At 41.6% G+C, this 21,723-nt stretch overlaps 1 protein-coding gene across 1 annotated transcript; it reads left to right on the top strand.

Moving 5' to 3' along the window:
• The first annotated feature begins 891 nt into the window (after positions 1-891).
• LOC132401507 (regulator of G-protein signaling 21-like) lies at positions 892-17,107 on the top strand. Its single transcript, XM_059983532.1, has 4 exons — positions 892-1,016; positions 7,227-7,288; positions 10,328-10,494; positions 16,922-17,107. The coding sequence occupies exons 1-4, from the start codon at positions 892-894 to the stop codon at positions 17,105-17,107; spliced, it is 540 nt and encodes a 179-aa protein (XP_059839515.1).
• Positions 17,108-21,723: the final 4,616 nt, after the last annotated feature.

Here is a 21,723-nt window from a genome sequence, read left to right as displayed (position 1 = left end):
TGAAACCTCTATGACGGAGATAAATTTGCTCCATGATACACTTTTGCTGGGGAAGGACAATGTCATCACTGGCAGGTTCTGCCAGGGCCATTATAATGCATTCATCCACACAGAGCTCCTGAGCCCCATTCACTACAGATTCTGCTATTGTGTAAACCCACTCTGAACATAAGAACACTAACTCATATCACTAACTCAAAGCATCAATCAGGACTTGCTTTCTCACTTTCCCCTGTTCTGATGAAGGATCCCCATTCAACTCCATTTTCCGTCTTGTTGATCCTGCTTGATCTGCTGATATTCTATATTAACATATTCTATAATCACATTGTATTTGCAGAAGTTGAAATTTTGCATCAGTTTCTATAACCCACACTGTGTCAGGAAATGTAGAGGGGTTTTCACAAAAAAGCAGAGCAGTAGGACAATTTAGCAGTAAACGATACTTGCAAAATAACAAACACCAAGGGGCCACAAGAGAAAACAGATACAAAACTCACAGGCAACAAGGTAACTAAAGGCTAGGAGCAACTGGATGAGGCTGTCTAGTTCAATTAGTGAACAAGGATTGTGGATTAGAGCTGGGTTTAAATAGGCCGCAGGTGGCTCCTGTTAGCGGGGTGGAGATGGGGAAGGGTCTACCTATTCAGGCTTGACAGGAGCCCCCTCCCCACTCCAGCCAGCACCCAACAGCCCTGGAGTGATGGATCCAAGGTGAAACTGGATGGCACCCAAAATCTCTCCACTGGACGTTATCCCTCCTTAGCAAATGAGGTACTGCACAGTCCATCCATGCTGATGTGAATCCATCAACCAGCAAATCACGCACATTGGACCACCTTCTACCATCCTAGGTTCCAGGGGTGTAGGCTCAGGTGGGTTGGTTGGTCCATGGACGACAAGCTTGAGGCAGGACACTTGGAAAGCAAGTGTGAACTTGAAGGACGGTGGCAGCTGGAGATGGGAAGTATCTGGATTGATGTGATGGTTAATCTTGGAGGGACCAATGAACTGAGGTGAGGGATAGTGGGAGTCAGTGCGCAGGGACAGATCGCGAATGGACAGCCAGACACAGTTCACAGGCCGGACTAGTCTGACAGGGCACTGCCAATGGTTGGCCTGGTGGCAGCAAGCATAATTGGCACCTATGAAGGCTCTCTGTGCCCACTTCCATGCATTCTGGCAGCAGCAAACCTAGTCCTTCATGAACGGAGCATCCACTGTTGGCTCCTCTGCAGGCTGGGCGCCATGAAGCACTTCAAAGGGTGGCATACTCATGCCAGTGGAGCTGTATAGATTGAGGAACAGTTCAGCCCAAAGTAGATACGCCTTCCATGTGGAAGGCTTCGAGACAGCAAAGCATCGCAGAATCTTCTCTACTTGCTAACTGGCTTTTTCTGCCCACTGATGGTCTGCGGATGACAGCCAGAGGACAAACTCACTGAGATGCGTTGGAGGTAGCAAAAGGCTCGTCAGAAGTGGAAGACAAATTGTGGGCCCCAGTCTGACACAACGTCCTGAGGGTAACAATGGAGGCAAACTACATTTTGGAAAACCAGAACTGTCATCTCAATGGCTGTCAGAATTTTGGGGAGGGTAATAAAGTGGGGAACCTTGGAGAACTGGTCCACCACTGTCATGATCACCATGGGCAATCAAAAGGTAGCAAACCTGTGAAGAAATTGATAGCAATGTGGGACAATGGGCATCGGGGAACAGTAGGGGTTGCAAAAGCCCAGAAGGTCACTGGTTGGAGGAACTGGACTAAGTACATTCAGGGCAGAAGTGAGGAATTGACATCTGTAATCATGGTGGGCCGCCAGCTCCTGCATCGCAGGAAATCCAGGGTCCGATGTGGACCTGATTGGCTGAAGAGGGGTGAGGCCAGCATGTATATGCAGTGTCAGATGTGTCACCAGAGCAGACTCAGACGGTAGGGATTGGTGGATCTGGTTCTCAAGATTCTAGTTGATCAAGGCAAGGATCTGCGAGGATGGAATGATGGTCTAAGGGTGGATCTCCATTTCAGCTGGATCAATCTGTCATGACTGGGCATCTGCCTTAATGTTCTTGGAGTTGGATCGATAGGAGATGGTGAATGTGAAGTTGAACTGCTCGATAAAGGGGGCCAGCAAGCCTAACGTGAGTTGAGTCGGCAGGTCTGTTGTATGGTTCTGTTGGCCACTCCTGATCAGGAAGGGCTCGGTGTTTCCAATCAGCCATTGCCTCCATTCCTGCAAGGCCTATTTAATGCTGAATAGCTCCCTGTCTCCTACTCCATGATGGCACTGTGCAGAGTTGAACCTGCATGAGAAGAAGGGTGCATCTTCCTGTCCGAATCTTGTTGGAAGAGGATGGCCCTGGCACCCACATCGATTTGACTGTAGTTCCTGATGAAGCAGCAGTAGAAGTGGAGAAGCCAAAGAAGTACTCTGGTTGATTGAGGGAGTGTAATCAGGGCTATTTAATGAAGGCACAAGCTTTCTCTGATTCTGTGGTTATGCCTTGGGGTAGAAGGACATAGCCAAGGAAAGAATGGCTGGGAATTGGAACCGGCATTTTTTTAACTTGCAGTACAGTTGGCTTTCGAGGAGATGCTGAAGGACTGAATGGACATGACAAATGTGGTCTTGGAAGTCCTTGTAGAAGATGAAGGTATCATTAAGGTGGACAAACACATAGCTTTGTAGCATGTCTCAGAGAATCTCATGAATGAAAGCCTGGAAAGACTGAATGGCATTACCAAATATTCATAGTGGTCAGTGAGTATTATGAATGCGGATTTGCACTCACCCCCCCCCCCCCCCACCACCCCTGGCAGATGTGGATCAGGTTGCACGTGCTCCACAGATCCAGCTTGGTGAAGATCTGGGCCCTGTGGAGTATTTTGAATACACTATCCATCAAGGAGAGAGGGTAGTAATACTTAATGGTGATTTTGTTGCTTCACACTGTAGTCAATACAGGAATGGTGACGCCCATCTGATTTTTCGACAAAGAAGAATCCTGCACCAGCTGGGGACTGGGATGGTCAGATGGAGCCATACTGTATCACTTCAGTGATGTAGTCATTCATGGCTTGGGTCTCAGGAGGGAAAAGGAAAAACAGAGGACTTTGGGGAGGAGTGGGTAGTGCCCAGGAGGAGGTGAAGCACATAGACATGTGGTCTATGAAATGGCAGGGTGCTGGCTTCCCTTTTACTGAAGGCCATGGCTAAGTTGAGGTGCTCCTGTGGGAGTATGGTGAGGTCAAGGGTTTTCTCCATCTCCACAGATTTACAGGGTGAAGTCAACAGAGGTTGCAGACAGGTGGGTCCCTAACTTAGCGGTGGACCGGATGACCAGGCAAAGTGAGGCTCATAAGTGGAGACCCAAGATGAGAGGACTTCTGGGTGAGTTGGTAAAGAGGAATCTGACGGACTCGTGGTTTTCCACGATGCTCGTGTGCTCAGACTGCTTGTGCACTCTGACCATCCCAGACCCCAAGGGACTTCCGCCAATGACTGTGATATAGAAGGGGCTCAGTAGGCAGTCCGTGCTGCACACACAGATTCCAGCCCAGAAAGTTGCCTGCTGCGCCAGAATCTGCCAGCACCTCCAGTGTGCAGAGAACTGTCAGAGTGTGGAGGAGGACAGAGAGAGTGAGTAGGGCTATGGTGCTGAAATGAGGGGTCAAGTGGAGCTTACTGAACAGAAGGTCCCTAGTCTCTACCTGGTGGCGCATTTGATGCATAGGTGATCAGCGGCTCCACAGTAAGCGCACAAGTTGATTCTCCAATGGTGCAGGTGTTCTTGTGGGGTTGTGGGAGCTCCCCCTAACTACATGGGTTCTGGAGGCCTGCAGCATGGAATGGTTCTGGGAATGGAACTGTGATTCTGGCTGGTGATCTGGAGGGTCGTTCCATAAGACACTGGACAATTTGGAGAGCCAGAGTGATAAGGCTTTTGAGGTCAAGGGCGTCCCTGGGTGGATAGCTTGACTTTCAAGTGCATTGAGAAGCCGAGATGGTAAGGGACTATCGGCCCTCTTCCATTTCAGCCACACACCGCTAAAAGGGTGCAAAATTCCATGGTGTAATCTAGCAACGAGCGTGAACTTTGATCCAGACGGAGTATCTGTTCCTCCGTCCACTTTCCAGCTCCTGGATGATCAAAAACACAATGTAACTCTTTGGTATATTCCTCATATTTATTGCAAATGGTACTTTTATGGTCCCAGTTAGCAGTGGTCCAAGCTAGAGCTTGCCCAGTCAAGAAAGAGGTGATGAAGGCAATCTTGGCTCAGCACACAGAGTACGAAAATGGCTAGAGCTCGAAGTGTAAGATGCACTGGGACTGGAGATTGCAGCATTAGTTTGGGGATCCATTGAAGCAATGGGCACCAGAATTCAGGGCGGAGGGAGGAGGTTGACTGTCATGCAGTTACCGTATTGAGGGAGGGTTGGAAGAGAATATGAGCAGATGGTTAATGGTTTCCTACCGATTCTAGATCGTGTGCTCGTGCCACCGGATGATTTCCTTTAGATGAGCAAACCCATTCTGTCCCTGTAAGACCTGCACACTCAGGCACCTCACAGTCCCCACCCAACTAACAAAGTCACCTGTGGTGTGTTTCCAGCTCATCATCTGCATCCTATTTAAACCCAGCTCTCATCCACCGTCCTGGTTCACTCACCCTGTCTGGAAATGTCATATTCTATATTACCATATTCTATTTTAGCATTAATGATGATGATGATGATGCAACAAAGGAGCAAGTGTGATAGAAGCAAGAATTAAATGAAATGTTGATTAAATTAGATTAGGTAGGGGCAGGAAGAACCTCACATGGACAGTAAATAGGACAGAGGACAATTTGAATGACCTATTTTTGTAGCATCAATTCAACATAATTTTTTGAAATGATCCACAATACACAGTCTCCTGTGGTGATAAAATACGCATTAAATGTTCCTTAAATGTGTTTCAAATCCAGCTACTATATTCACTTACCGGGGATTACTTCCTCTGGGTGCATTTCATAAAATGTTAGGTGAATATTTTACTTCCAGTCAGCAGATTTAATATTTAAATGATCACAAAAGTGAGGGTTGAAGACTAAACACATTGAATTTTTACATCCACAGAACTCAGCCAAGTGGTTTGCCTCTTCAGCTTAAGGACCAAGAGAAGGCTAAGAAGATGGCAATAGAGTGAGTCAGCATTTATCTTAACACTCTTCCTCTACATGAAGTACACTGGACAATAAAGATGTTGCTTCCTGAATACTTTTGGCTGCATCATATGGATTCTTCCCTGTTGATCATGAAAATCACCATGAAATTTCCTTATCACACACCTTTTTTTAAAACATCGCCTGTATTTGTTATTTCAATTCATAATTCGTCAATTAAAATGTTGCCCACAATATAAGCTGAAAAGTTTTCTGTCTTGTCCATATATGCCTGGGCGTGCTTAGACAGGGCAGATGCTGCAGAGCAGGACAGGTTTTAGAAAGCCTATAGAAGTATCACACACACACACCATTCTATGAATTTTGTTTACATATATTGGTTTGCAGTCACATTGATGCACATGCTCTGCCTGCTTAGCATATTGCGTGTATTCATTATAATAAAGTAATTGTATTTTCAGGAATATCTCTGATAGCAAACTGTCTCACCAATGTTGCAATAGCTGTGATACTTTCTCTTATATCTGTAGCTTAAATCTGTAAGACAGAGCTTGACTCCCCTTATTAACAGAGCCTATGAGCTCTACTTTAGGTGTAAATTGGCGACCAAGACAAAGCCTGGGCTCCTCACATTTGTGGTGCAACATGAGCTGTCAATCTTAGAGCTTGGCTCAGAGGTACTTGGAAGTCAATGCTGTTCATTGTCTGATGATATGATGAGAGCAGAAGAATTATGTGACAGACTGCTACTTCTGTCTAACCCATGTGTCTGGTTTCTCTGCTAAAAACAAGAAATCCATTGAATAGCCAAATCTCCCTTCAGCCATAAAACTTGTGCTGAATGGTGATAGTTTTCCGGTACTGAAGCCACCAGAGACATGGAGTCCAGAAGAGGCAGACGAAGATGCCATATAATGCACGATCCAGAAATGGAAAACAACACTGATAATGTTGCAGATTTTGAACCCTTTATATTGACTGAGGCTCATCTGATAATGCAATCTGAGTTAAATGACCTGGGCAAACAGAGACTTGGGTTTGTTAAATACAGAATTACTGGCTTCAAGACTGCAAGGATGAAATCTGCTGTCACCAGGGATAAAAACTCATTAAGCAGATAGTTCCAGGGCAGAAAAGTGTGGCACACAAGGCACTTGTAGACCCAACAGAAATATTTTTGCCTCCTCATGAAAAAACAAGGAAGGTAAAGGGTTTCTATATTTGAGACAAATGTTTCCCAGAACATCTGATGCCAAGATTAAGGAAGGCATTTTTGCTGGTTCACAAATCAAATAAGTCATCAATGACAGGCACTTCGATAAACCTCTAGTGAGACCAGAGAAAATTGAATAGAAGGCATTCAAGAATGCTGCTGAAAAATTTCATGGCAATTACAGATCAACAATCTACGTACAGCTGATTGACAACATGCTTCAAGCATACAAAACCATGAAGTGCAACATGTCACTAAAGATTAATTTACTACATCATTTAGATTTCTTCGCTACAAATCTTGGCAATGTCAGTGACAAGCATGGTGAAAAGTTTCACTGGGACAATGTGATCATGGAGAAATGGTAATAAGGGCAACTAGAATCCACCAATGCTGGCTGATATTGTTGGACATTTAAGCGAGAAGACACTAACACCAAGTACAAATGAAAATCATCAATAACACATTTTAGCTCAGTTGAACTATTGCAACGCATCAGCGCCATTATGCAATTAAACACATCATATTCAATAAAAGTTAATTTCTTGTGTCTCCAGACTTCTACGTGCGACTAGTCTGAAATGTTTTTTATGCTCATCATCAAGTGTTCTATCATCACCACAAAAAAATGCTGATAAAGCAACACTTTCAAAAGAAATTTGCTGACTCAGTGTTATTGTTTGAAAGATGAGTATGTATCTTTGAATAAATCATATGCAATGATCATACCAAAATTCTGTTACCATTAAGGGATGCATGGATCAAAAATTAGTTTATATTTTGGTTTTTCTGAGGAAGTAGTTTCAAAGTTGGCAATTGTAACCTGTTCTCATCTAATAGGGTGACTCTTGAAGAGGCATTGCTGTGGTCTGAGTCTGTGGATAATGTACTTTATCACAAAGGTAAGCGAAGATTAACCACTATGAAAAGCTATGGAGAATATACAGTTCATTTCTTTTCTTGCTTGTTAAAAGCATTTTATAAGTTTGCTCTTAGAGAGTGGTTTCCTCCTGTAAATCACAAGGGGTGATTGATAAGTTCGTGGCCTAAGGTAGAAGGAGTCAATTTTAGAAAACCTAGCCCATTTATTTTTCAACATAGTCCCCTCCTACACTTACACACTTAGTCCAGCGGTCGTGGAGCATACGGACCTTGGACCTCCAGAAAGTGTCCACGAATGGGTGATTGATAAGTCTGTGGCCTAAGGCGGAAGGAGATACAGGAGATGAGTTATACAGCTCTTATTACATTTGCAGTTCAACTCTTTGAGTGATTATGCAGAAAGTTTGAAGTTAATAACTTATCTCCTTCTACCTTAGGCCACAAACTTATCAATCATCCCGATGAGTTATTAACTTCAAACTTTCTGCATAATCACTCAGAGTTGAACTACACATGCATGTAAAGAGAGCTGTATAACTCATCTCCTTCTACCTTAGGCCACAAACTTATCAATCACCCCTGCTGTGGACACTTTCTGGAGGTCCAAGATCCGTATGCTCCACGACTGCTGGACTAAGTGTGTAAATGTAGGAGGGGACTATGTTGAAAAATAAATGTGCTAGGCTTTCTAAAATTGTCTCCTCCTACCTTAGGCCACAAGCTGATCAATCACCCCTCGTACTATGGACTTCCTTTATCTTTCCCTCCCTGCTAACACTTTGCTGTGCACCTAACACCCTGTCCACACCCTCACATTTCTTTGCAATAAGGCACTCAATAGAAATGGAACAAAAAAAATTACCACTGTTGCTGAAAACCTGAAACAAAGCTTGCAGCGGTGGAAATACTCAACAGGTCATGCAGCACCTGTGAAGGGAGGCAGGTGATCTAATTGTAAGAACTTAAACAGCAGAATTTCTAAAGGAGAATGGTACAGGGGAAACACGTGCAGGAACTGGTAAGAACAGAGAGCCTGAGAAAGGTATATCTTATTCAGTTATGTCATGTAGTAGTAACAGAGCTCTTCTCCCATCTCCCATCAGTCCAATCCACATACAGTCCCACATCCAACCACACATCCTTGTGACCTGTTGGGAAAAAGCTCAGTTAATAAAAAAGGTGCAAAGTTCATATTCAAAATAACTTTATTATCTAATCACATGCATATTACCAAATACTACCCTGCGATTCATTTTCTCGCAGGCATTCACAGTCAAACACAGAAACACAATAGAATTCAATCCATTTCAATTCAAGTTTAATTGCCATTTAACCATCCATGAATACTCATGAATACAGCCAAACCAGACAACATGCAAAGACATATTACCAACAGTCACATACAAGATCACAATCATGTAATAAGGGTCCCAAGGGCCACCTCCCCCTCCCCCCCATGTCATCATGGCTTGATGTATACAAGTCAATCCATAGAGAATATCAGTAAAGATACAACAACACAGATTATGCATGTACATATACAGTCTGCAGCCCCTGAGCCCGCCTGTTAACTGGCCCCCAATGGCTGCTAAGTGAAACCATGGCTCTGAGACCCAGTCCTCATCCTGACGCCCAACTCCCACCAGGCAAACCCATGGGTTTGAGGCCCAGTCATCACATATACACGCACATATAGAATATTTATATACCTTTCCCTACATTATATTCCATCTGTTATATCTTTGCCCATTCCCCCAATCTAAGCCCTTCTGCAGACACCCTGTTTCTCCCAACTATCTTTGTATCATCTGCAAACTTAGCCGCAAAGCCATGAATTCCATAATCCAAATAAATGACAAATAACATGAGAAGACGCAGTCCCAATACTAATCCTTGTGGCACGCCACTAGTCACTGGCAGCCAACCAGAAAAGGTCTCCTTTATTCCCACACTTTACCTCCCACCAATCAGTCAATTATACATCCATGCTACAACCTTTCCTGTAACAACATGAGATCTTGTTAAGCAGCCTGACTTGTTGCAGCTTGTGAAAGGCTTTCTGAAAATCCAAATAAACAACATCCACCAACTTGTACTTTTCTGTCCTGCTTTTTATTTCCTCAAAGAATTCCAGCAGATTTGTCAGGCAAGATTTCTCCTTGAGAAAACCATGTTATCTTTGGCCTATTTAATCATGTGCCTCCAATTACCCTGAAACCTTATCCTTATAATGGACTCCAACATCTGTCCAGCCACTGAAGTCAGGCTAACTGGCTATAATTTCCTTTCTTCTGCCTCCCTCCCTTCTTAACAAGTGGAGTGACATTTGCAATTTATATGGTCCTCCAGACCATTCCAAAATCTAGTGATTCTTAAAAGAATCCACAATCTAATGCCTCCACAATCTCTTCAGCCACCTCTTTCAGATCCCTGGGGTTCTATACTTTTGTATCCTCGATTGTATTATTGGCTAGCTTACCTTCATATTTCAACTTTTCTCTCATTATGGCTGTTTTAGTTGCCCTCTGTTGATTTTTAAAAGCTTCCCAATCTTCTACCTTCCCACTAATTTTTGTAATATTTTATGGGTTCTTTTGGCTTTTATGGTGTCTTTGACTGCCCTTGTCAGCCACAGTTGCCTCATCCTCCCTTTAGAATATTTTGTCATCTTTGAGATGTATCTTTCTGGTGCCTTCCAAGATTCCCTCATAAATACCAGCCATTGCTGTTCTGCCATCATCCCTACTAGTGTCCCATTCCAATCAACTTTATCCAGCTCCGTAATGGACTTATGGTCATTGGAGTTTCCATGCAGGCCAAGATGCAACTAGTGAGAATGTTTTCCACTGCACAAAATCTATCTGGAGGCAGATTGTGGCTCAGAAGACTAGGTGCTACTGAATGAGTCACAGCTAACATTATAGATGCACGGAACTTACATTTTGAATCCACAGATGAACAGTGACTTACAGAAAGTGACCAGTACCTTCCATTTTTGTTTGTAGCATGTCCAGTCACATTTCTATTACTCTGTTAAGTCTTTATTCCTTGTTCTCAAGCTGGCCAGGTGGTTTTCAGAAACTTCCTCAGGAAAGAATTCAGTGAGGAGAACATTGACTTCTGGCTTGCCTGTGAGGCTTACAGGAAGATCAATTCTCCTGAGAAGATGGCTTCTACTGCCAGGAAGATTTACTCTGAATTCATAAAAGTTAAGGCCCCTAAAGAGGTATGGAATTTGGTTTGATTGCTTTAGCACTAACTTCAAATGAAGTAACAAGTGGAGTCTTTTTATCACATTGTTCTAAATTCACAGTTTTAAAACTTACATCCTTATCCAGTTTTCTCCATCACTCCTTCTAAATGCCACTGAACTAACAACTGTCTATGAATTTCAGCCACTTGTCTTCCTTTGCGTCACTTACCCCATTTTTGTTGTCATTCCTTCAGCAAGACAGGTGCTGGATTTGGAATTCCTTCTCCAACATGTCTATTCACCTTTCCCTCCTCTTTAAGATGCTCCCTAAACCCCTCATTCTTTGAGCCAGCTACCCACCTGAAGCTTTTCTTTACTTACTCTTTCACTAAAATATATTTCCATTAAGTATCTAAAGAAATTCGGGATATTTTAACAAAACAAAAGTTCAATCTCAGTGGAAGTTGTATGTTTCGATTTTCTGTGTTATGTAAGGGAATTATATTTACTTGCATTTTTTTAACAAGTTACAGCTTGACAAAATTTGAAAACCATGAAATTGCTCAACAGATTATTTCAACATCCTTGGAAGTGCATGCAGCTAGCAGCCTCCTCCCTCAACATACGGTGCCTAGAGCAGAAGCTGTCTATTTCCAACCACACATAGAGAGGGGTGGGACATGGATTCTAATCCTCTAAGAGGATCAGGAGATACATACTCATAAATGATGCCAACTCACCATCTTACCTCAGGGTGTGAGCAAAAATATATCTAGGAGAGGCACACTGACAAGTATTTATTAAAAAATGAGGCCTTGTGCCTGCAGGTCCATCAAACAGTCAAGGCAGCAAAATCATCATTGGAGCTTGTCAGTGGTAAGGTGCATTGTGTTTTGCAATGATAATATGGCATTCTTTGAATGCATTACCCACAAATGCATGGCTTACATATCAAGGTCAAGAACCCAGTTATTAGCAGCTAGCCTTTAGCAACCAAATGTCAAATATCGTTTGTCCTGATAACACAGCCGACCACTGCAGTCTGAAGGCCACATGACAACTGCCAGAATATCTGGACCAACTTGGGTATGGTGACACAGGGCAAACTGGAGCATTTTGTGTGAGGTTTATTCCAGAGTTGATTAGCGATACCCAGAAAATGACATGCTGTACCTGCAGTCTTCATGGCATCACAGTGCTTGCCACCCTTTGCCAAGAGGTATAAAGAACAGTCAGCTTTCTTAGAATGGATTCGCTGACCCACCGACCCAGCAGAGAATGACAAACTGTCAAATGTTGTCAGTATCTCAAGCTTTTGCCTGGAAGTTGCAAGGGTTTGATGCCACTGTTTCCAGGTAGGAGTGAACATAACAAAGGGCCATTTTCCCAGACCTTCCAGTAAGACAGGATGAGATAATGGATTTCAATTCCTTAATAGGGTCCTCTGTTGTAGGACCCAGCCTGATTCATATCAGTTCATATCCAGCGACTTCTTTTAGGAGATATCTTCAAGTTCCTCCACACAACAAGCAATGAATATTTATTTATTTTTATTTATATGGCGATACAGTACAGTAACAGATCCTTCGGACCCACCATGCTTGTGCCACCCATGTGACCTATTAACCTACTAATTTGCATGTCTTTGGAATGTGGGAGGAAACCAGAGCAACCAGAGGAAACCCACACAGCCATGTGGAGAATGTACAAGCTCCTTACAATCTGTCGCAAAATTGAACCCGGTTCGCTGGCACTGTACTAGCCGTATGCCAACCTCTCTGCTGCCATACCACCCCCAATATTCTTTCCAAAGAATACTCTTTGCAAAGCCCTCTTTTTCTGTTCCTAACTCTTTCCTGAGTTGGTTTGCAAGGTTGACAGGTAGTACGTTTGTCCAGCAGCTCATCGAGATCTTTCCCTTAGCTTAGCCAGTAAACAAAACTTTCATCAGTTGGCTTCATGACTGGAATGTTCAGAGTGAAGTTCTTCCAAAATCCGTCTTTTTGATATGTTTGTTCCCGTTTTGACTGTGTGTTCCCATTAGGCAAAACTTTGTTCCATTAGCCACTCTTACGCACAGAGTCATCAAATCATGCAGTGCAGAAGCAGCCTTTTGCACCACCTTGCCCATGCTGAACTGATCACATTTACCCACATGAGGACTATTTTGGAGAGCTAGGTGGCTTGCTCTTGCTTCTGTGCTCTGTTGGTGGCACCTAATTGAACTTCCTTTATTATATGTCCTTGTCCATAATTAAGCAATCTCCTTCTGTGTTGATGCCGTACACTGCCCTGACCATTCAACTAGACCTGAGACAAAAACACAACACAAAGCAGTCCACGTTTCTCACTTTGGTTTCAATATTGTGGAAACTTCTTCCCTTGGCTTGTGACCATAAAAACTTTTCTCTATAAGGAGATTACACTGCTAGAATTGTTTTGACTAACAACAATCTTGGCATCAGATTTGCATGCTAGAAGCTAAGTACCCCTTTTCTGACATCAGAAATATATTGCCATTTTGCATTAAACAAATATACAACGAGCAGGTGGCTTTGATTACATCAACGATCGCAATTCATCTCACACATACATAATAGTTCACATTCTGCTTCTCCACTCCAGTGCAATGCTGTGCCAGAACAATAAGCTACAATCGCTGACATAAGTTAAAGTACTGCAGTTTCTGAAAGCCTGCAATAGAAACAGAAGCTGATGTTAATTCAACCGAAACTGTTATCTCTGTTTTTTCTTTCAACAGATATTGCCTGACCTGTAAAGTATTTACTGCTCATGTTTTATTTTGCAGTTGCTGGTGTACCTTGCGTTGGATAATTTATTTTAACCATTCCTTGATGCCATTTCCCTAGCAAAACCACTTAGCCTGCAAGAGCAAATGGGAGAGATTTTGTGTCTGATTTAGTACACTCATTGTTTAAGCCACAAACAAGACTGCCGTGCAGCACAAAGTCATGTCAATTGTTTATAACTGAGGCAGAAACGTCAAAGAGACTACTTATTTACTGATTCTCTCACCTGACCTATGATCCTTATCCAATCTTGTAGCTCTGTATAATATTTGATGGTTTAAGAATCAAAATGGTAATCCTGCAACTTCTGCTGACACCCTCTTCTTTCTGTGGCATAACTTGAGTAAGAAAAATGGATTTTATTTTTCTCATCCATGGTATAAATTTCACTAGACACAATCTCAACACTACTATTAATTTTCATTATGTCATTTGTTGTAAAAAATAATGTTCTGAGTATATCCCAAAAGATTCATGCATTAAATTTTTTGCACTGAAGCTCCCAATGGAACCTGCTTGAACTTAAATTATCATTTCATATTTTCCTGCTCCTATATTAAAGCAGGTTTGCTTGAGAATAATGATATATATGGTGTTATTTCTGTCATTTCTTTTTATCCACATATCTTTGTTTCACTCAAATCTTGTGCCTGTAGGGCTAAACAACTTCTTGCTCAAGGTCACAGTAACACTGGTCCTAAGCTCACTCAGTCTACAAACCGTTCACTCACAGTCAGTGACAGACTTTACCTTTTACTGATCTTCCATCTTTGTTACTAATTTGTGACACACATACATGTGGTCTTTACTACAAAACAACGAAGACCCACAGGGAGATCCCAAGATCACCCGACAAAGGAGCATCAAATCTGCTCTGCCACTCCACCATGAGCTAAACTATTTTCCCATCTAGTTCCAATTTCCGGCTTTTTCCTATATCCCTTGATACCCTGACTAATTAGATACCTACCAATCTCCTCCTTAAACACCCTCAATGATTGGGCCTCCACAGCTGTATGTGGCAACAAATTCCATAAATCCACAACCCTCTGGCTAAAAAAAATTCTCCTCATCTCTGTTTTAAATGGGTACCCTTTAATTCTAAGATTGACCTCGTGTCCTGGACTCACCCACCAAGGGAAACAGCCTTTCCGCATCTACTCTGTCCAACCCTTTCAACATTCGAAATGTTTCTATGAGATCCCCTCTCATTCTTCTATACTCTAATTCTACAACCCAAGAGCCAACAAATGCTCCTCATATGTTAGTCCCTGCATTCCAGGAATCATCCTACTGAATCTTCTCTGAGAGCCACCAGAACACTAGACTGCTGGAGGGTACCATTAAAAAGATTCTTCAACATGCAGCTGGAAGAAACAGAAATGACTGGCAAATTTCATCCGCTCCAAGAATCATGGGTATTTAGTGATCTGTTCTCTTCAAATCTCCAAGCATCTCCCCACATAGTAGTCCTTAATGCAATTTCCAACATTGTAGTAGGCTGACTTCCAGCTAGGATTCTACATCCAGTATTGACATTCACAACTCCCCAAATCTTATTAAAGTAGAACTAATGATCAAATTAGGCATATATTAGGCATTGGAAATATTAGTCTGTGAGTTTTTCCCAGTGCAGGTCTGCATAACAGTTCAAGAGAAAAATACAATTTTGATTAAGAATCTCTGTTATCTAGTGAATAGTCAGAGATATTGTTAATCCTGCCTTAGGACCCACACCCTTTGGAGGAGCCACTTCATTTTTTGTGCGCAGAAAGATCCCATTGCTCCAATAACAGAGGAAAATATCCAATGTTAGCTGCAATTCCACTCCAATTATTATTGTTAATGATAAAGATCTTTAAATATTGAAAGGAGTTTTGGGTTATATGTATTTAAATGTGTGAAGCTTTTTCGCTAGCTGAGTGGTGAAGTAAAGTTTGAAGATACGATTATTGATCTGCCTGTTTTAGTTCATCAAAGCAAGTAAGGGGTAAAAATGCAGGGGAGTTAAAGCCATGGGAAACAACTGAATGTGATAGGGTCACTTGGCCAGATAGAATCAATATAGAAGTGACCACAGCTTTCTCTGTTGTGTACATCTCAGCTCTGCCAGAAAGGATGGTGTAACATCCATACAGCCATCAGTTAGGACAGCCAGCTCTGGTTGAATGCATCATGAAAGAATCCAGCACATAAGCCCTCTCCTCCAAACATCATAATCTTTCTTTGTGGTGTTAAAACTCGCTAATAAAATTGAAGACATGTAGAGGACACATAATTAAATAACCCCAGAAATAGACATACAGATTGCAACATGTTAATAATTTTGGTCCTTGGTTTCAAATACAGACACCATAAAAACTAAGGTCACAATGGTCCTTCCCAATCTGACAAAAGGTCCTCAAAATGTTCAATTGGTTTCACTATGCACAGAGGATTGCTAGGTGCTTCTAGCATTTTATTTCAGGGTTTTGACATATTCCAAGCTACTGAAGACTGATAGGAGTGCAAAATGACATATTTTGTACATTGGGAAGCTTGCTGGAAAACTAGTTTGAAATATCAAAAGCTGATAACAGTTCAGTGCTAGTCTCCTGAAAAGCTTTCTGCATAAGCTGGAAGTCTTCTTTCAGGGACAGAAGTGGTGGGCAACGCCATAATCTGTCTCTGCCTGCAGTGCAACACAAGTAATCCAAGTACGTTGCAGAGAAAATGGAGATTGCTGCTGTCCTGGCTGTGGAAATCAAAAAGGATTGAAGGACATGAGTATTAATTTAATTGGCCAGGCACAACAGACTAAAGGGCCTGTTCCTATGCTGTACTCTTTGATGTCCTATGCTCTACGACATCACAACTGTTCAGTAATCAAGCCAACAAACCCATCTCTTGGTCTCTTGGGTCTGTTTTGCTTGGGCTTGCAGAATGACAATGGCTCTACTGAGCAGGAAGCTGCTGTCTACTCATGTTACCCTCACACCAGCACCTCGATGCTTCCTGCAAATTAGCCACTGAAGCAAAACAGTACATTAGACGTCACCAAACAATCTTAGAATTGTAGCAATGCAGTCAACCAGAACTAACCTGAAAGCAAATAAATATCTGAATGTCTTCCGTAAGGATTTGGACAGGTACTCGGATAGGAGAGATCTAGAGGGCATGGGACAAACAAGAGCAAATGGGACTATTGTGGTTGAGATGGGAATCTTGTTTAACATTAACGAGTTGGGCCTGCTTCTGAGCAGTATGAACCTATGACTCCATAACTTAAGAAAATATTGGACATGTATAGGTCACCAGGACCCTCCATTTAATTTGTCATGGCTGATCCATACCGGCCTCAGTTTCTTAAGTTTCTCATCGTGCTCAATTCCTTAATATTTCAGATATTCATTTATTTCACCCCAAATACAGCTAATAATCCAACCTCCACCACACAGGGCAGAGCATTCCAGAGAATTCCACAAAAGGAAATTTCTACACACCGGAGTCCTAACTGAGTAGCTCCTTAATTTGCAGTTACACGCTCCCACTTGTTCGTATACACACATCACAGGATATCTTCAGGAAACTTTGAACCTGATCAATAGATAAGCCAAGGAAAAGTACCTCGAATGCTAATGATCTCATGCTTTCGATTTTCTTTCTGATAGATTAACATTGATTTTACAACACGGGAGAATATCACCAAAGGCATCAATGAGCCCACACAGTCCAGCTTTGATGCAGCGCAGAATATCATTTATAGCCTGATGGCAAAGGACCCTTACCCCAGGTTCCTGAAATCAGACAGCTACCTGGAGCTGATAAACAAGAAGAAAAACAACCAACAGAAGTGAAGCCATGCATCTCTCGCAGTCATGTTGAATAATTAGTGGGTAAAGAGGTCAGAGGTGTAAATTATCTTTCACAGTTTCTATTTCTGAAGAAAGATGCTTAGCAATGCATGAATTCTGTCTCTGCTACCATAGATGCTGCCTGACCTGCTGAGCATTTTACACATTTATTCCTGAGATGTACACTGAAAATATTCTCAACGTTCTCAGCCTAAAAATCCAACCATATAATATTGCTATTCTAAATAATAAAATAGAATTTTTTGGATTTCTGGAGTGAATGCATTAAAAAAAACCACTTCTAGAAAGTTTTGCATTTACTAAACTTTTGATTAAGAACTTCTGGTTATGAGTCAAATCATACACTTGATGTGGTTTCTACATCAATGGAGATGAGAATAGTATAATTTCTTGTGCAATGCTTAGCCTAGCCACTCATAGCTCAACATAGTCTTCCTATCAAAGAGCCAGAGTGACATATCTGTCATGTAAATCACTAGCCTACCACTTCATTCTAAAACTCTATCCCTCATCCCCTGCAACACACACTGCAAACAATGCTCCCACTCCAAATCTGGAAAACTGTGATCCCATGATGACTGGAGTCCCAGATCCCATGGTCCCCAATATGACACTTCCCAACCCAGCAGCCTCCTCCTATCCGATGCCCAAGTCCACCCCCCACCCTCCAGTCATTGCCAGTCTCCTATTTCATGTACCTGACAACCATCAAAATATTAATGTTCTCCTAAACTCTTCGAACCCATAACCATCCATTTACGTGTTCAGAGCTCTGTGCTGCTACCTTATGTCATCCGCAACACTGTCTGATTGGGGCTTAGAGATTCTGATCACAGTATGAGGTACCTTATGACTTCACAACTGAGAAATTACATCTGAAGTTGTGCAGGCTGTGCAGGAATTTCTAGGGATTTTTTTTCATTTATTCATTTACAGGATGTGGACATCGTCAGCAAACCAGCATTTATTGCCCATCCCTCGTTGCCCTTAAGAAGGTTGTGATGAGCTGCCTTCTTGAACTGCTGCGGTCCCTGAGGCGTACATTCTCCAAACTGGATGATTGAATAAATGGCAGAGATTGAGCAATTGGGTAAATGACTGACAAATGGAGTTAAATGTGGGGAAGTATAAGATTTTACCATCTGGCAAGAGTTACAAAAAGGCTAATTATATAACTAGAGAGAGTGCAAACGAGTGAAGTACTGAGGGATCAAAGTGTTCTAAGCCATGAATCACAGAAAACTAGCAGACAGTCCAATATGAAGTTGGGAAGCCAAGCATCATTTTGGCTTTCATTATAATGGGATTGGAGTTTAAGAATGGGGAGGCTTTGTTACAGTTGTGAGGTGTCAACAAGTCCTCACCTGTAATACTGTGCAGAGTTTTGGTCCCCTTATCTGAAAAAGAGACAGGAAGATTAATGACAGTACATAGGAGATTCACAGGGCTAATTCCTGGTGACACTTAAATAGTTTCAACCTATGTTCCTTGAACTTTTGAAGAACAAAGGGAGACCTTATTTAAAAATATAAGGTACTACAGAAAGAAAGATTATAAAGGTTAGCTTTATTTGTCACATGTACTTTACATTGAAACAACAAAACATACAGTGAAATGAAAAAGCATTCAGTACTTTCTTGCCGTGTATGATGAATAAATTCCTCTTGGGCTTCCAGCCAGGTATAGGTATTGATCTTAACTGATGTTTTGATGACAAACCCCACCATCTTCATCAGGGATGATCCTAGGCAGAAATTAGTACTGTATATACACACCCCCTTATTCCATCCCTTCTGATTGGTTAGTTTTCAGCCAATCAAATTTCCACTGTCACACTTTGTTTAAATTGAATTTCAGCTCTTACTTCAACCAAGACCTTTGGCTTTGTTAAAATTCCTTTTCTCTAGTCTTATTTCAATGGCTTCCTTCACCAGGCAGTCCCAAAAGCCACTGGCGTGACACAGCAGTTTGTGCCACCAAAGTCAATCCTATGGCCATTGGGAATGCAATTTTCTGCCACTACTAATTTCTCTGGGTAACCCAAAAGGATACACCTCCACTGACCTCCGCTGGACTAGTTGTACCTAGGTATCACCCCTGATGAAGGTAGGGGAGTTTTTCATCGAAACATCAATTAAAATCGATACCTGTACCCGGCTGGAAGCCCGTGAACTGTTTATTCGCACAGTGAAATGCATCACTTGTGTCGGATGTGCTGGGGAAAAGTGAAAGATTTGAATGTTTTCAATAGTGAGAGAGTCACCAAAAAGGTAACCTAGCTAAAAGGTAAGAGACTGGTCATTTAAAACTGAACACAAAGAAATTTCTTCTTAAAGAGAATGGTGAATTTTTGGAAGTCCGCCCAATGGGTGATGGAAGCTGGATCATTAGAAGTATTTAAAGTAGAGATGGATCTGTATATACATATTTGATCCATGGAGGACTAGAAGAATGTTGAGAACAGGCACAAAAGAGGAACTGAAGGCAGCATAGATCAGTCATGATCATATTAAATGATGGTAAAGGTTTGAGGTTTGGACTACTGAATTTTCTCTATCTTGAAGAGTGTACTTAGAAGTAGAAACGGATATGAAAATGGCACAGAACAGTTAGTATCAATGCAAGACAGCCTATATTCAATTCCATTGCTCATTATTGAAAATATGACTGCATGTCGGAAGAGAGATATACCAGGCACTGGATGCATTAGCACCCATTTAGTACCAGGACCAAAGACAAATTTCTACACCCTAGTTACTTTCAGATGATTTGACTGTGAGGATTTCTTTCACCAAGACTGAACTGGACACTAAATAATAAAGAGATAACCCTTGTGTTTAGTCATGTTATGTAGGAGCGTGAAGTAGATCTCCTCATTTGGATCGCATGTTTAAGTTCAGCACTTAAAAATAATCAAGTTTTACCAGGAAGCACAGAAGAAAATATTTTGTATTAGTTAGAGCGATGAAGTTTGAGGATATCCAGGCTCAAATCTCAGCTGGCTCATTGATATAAACCTCTTGTATTAACGAGACAACCACACTGATTACGAGAAATGAACTCAGATTTGTAATGCAATATTCTCAGAGCCTGGCACAATTCAGAAGAGTAGCACTCAGTCATAGCATTGTAAACAGAGGCATCCATCACAATGAACAGCACCTTCCTTTCTATTTTTTTTGGTGTTTACTTTCTGCACTTAATTATTTAAGTTACAAAGACTCAACATAGTAATAGAGAGGTATCAGAAAAAAGTAAATTTAATGATAATGTCATTTAGGTGATTTGGGAGAGTAAATGTAAAAGGGTGTCACAGTAGCATAGCAGTTAGTGCAAATGCGATTATAGCTTGAAGGGTCAGAGTTCAGAGTTCAGTTCCGATGTCTTCTGGAAGGAGTCTGTATGTCTTCCCCACTGAATGCATGGGTTTTCTCCAGGTGCTCTGATTTCCACCCACAGTCCAATTGGCCCAATCCTGGGTTAATCAGTCTTTGTAAATGGTCCCATGATTAAGTTTGAGTTAAATCAGGACCGCTGTGGCAACACAGCTTGAAGTGCTGGCATGGCCTTTTCTGTGCTTTATCTCTAAAATAAAATGAAAATATTAAAGTAGCTATTTACCGAGAAAGACAAATGAAGGACTAGTACATGCACATTGGTTTACTACCATCACTGGGTCTGTAAATCACTTACAACGAGCATCAGCTTTTAGTTTACTATTTTCAACATCTACCCTCATTTCAAAATATACACTTTGTGAAAGTTGCTTTTGATGTTTTTTGGTTTCAACAACAGAATAAAATCGTACTTCAAATTTGCATTGTTACTTTGAGTTTGTTTTGATTTAAGTAATGTTTAATTCCTTCTTCTACATTTTGCAATTGGTGGATGGTAGAACCGCATTAAATGGTTCAACACTTCCACAGGGCAGCTTATAGATTGCGTTCACTAATCACCCACCCCAGAGGCCAACTCTTACCTATGGAGAATCAGAAACAGATTTATTATCATTGTCTTATATGACATGAAATCTGTTGCCATACGGCAGCAATGCACTGGAAAGACATGAATGCAAAATCTAAAACATTCAAAGTAAATGTAGTGTGTCATCATATACAACCTTAAGATTAATTTTCTTACTCAATAAATCTATAGAATAGTGACCATAATAAAATCAATGAACGACCTGCCGAACTCGAGCATTCAATCAGATGCAAAAAACAACATATTTTGCAAATACAAAATGAAACAAATAATAATAATAATAAATACATAAACAGTACTGAGAACATGAGATGAAAGTGAGCCTATAGGTTGTGCGAACAGTTCGGTGATGGTTTGAGTGAAGTGAGTGAAGTTATCCCCTTTGGTTCAAGTGCCTGATGGCTGAGAGGTAGTAACTGTTCCTGAACCTGGTGGTGTGAGTCCTGAGGCTCCTGTACCTTCTTCCTAAATTACAAAACAAGATAAATAACACAAAGGAAGAACTAATGAGGTAGTATTTGTGGTTTCACAAACTGTTCATAAATCTAATGGCAGAGGAGGAGTTGGTCCTAAATTGTTGCGTGTGGGACCTCAAACATCCTGTACCTCCTTCC

This window comes from Hypanus sabinus, chromosome 11 (genome assembly GCF_030144855.1).
Source record: "Hypanus sabinus isolate sHypSab1 chromosome 11, sHypSab1.hap1, whole genome shotgun sequence".
NCBI lineage: Eukaryota > Metazoa > Chordata > Chondrichthyes > Myliobatiformes > Dasyatidae > Hypanus > Hypanus sabinus.
The sequence above is the reverse complement of the archived record's forward strand: the minus strand, read 5'-3'. Positions and strand labels throughout refer to the sequence as shown.

What these genes read in the sequence shown, in the direction of transcription:
- LOC132401507 (XM_059983532.1), top strand. Translation starts at nt 892, where the DNA reads ATGGACGACAAGCTTGAGGCAGGACACTTGGAAAGCAAGTGTGAACTT. An exon ending in GGAGGGACCAATGAACTGAG is followed by an intron (nt 1,017 to 7,226) that starts GTGAGGGATAGT and finishes CTCATCTAATAG; the next exon opens with GGTGACTCTTGAAGAGGCAT. An exon ending in TAATGTACTTTATCACAAAG is followed by an intron (nt 7,289 to 10,327) that starts GTAAGCGAAGAT and finishes CTTGTTCTCAAG; the next exon opens with CTGGCCAGGTGGTTTTCAGA.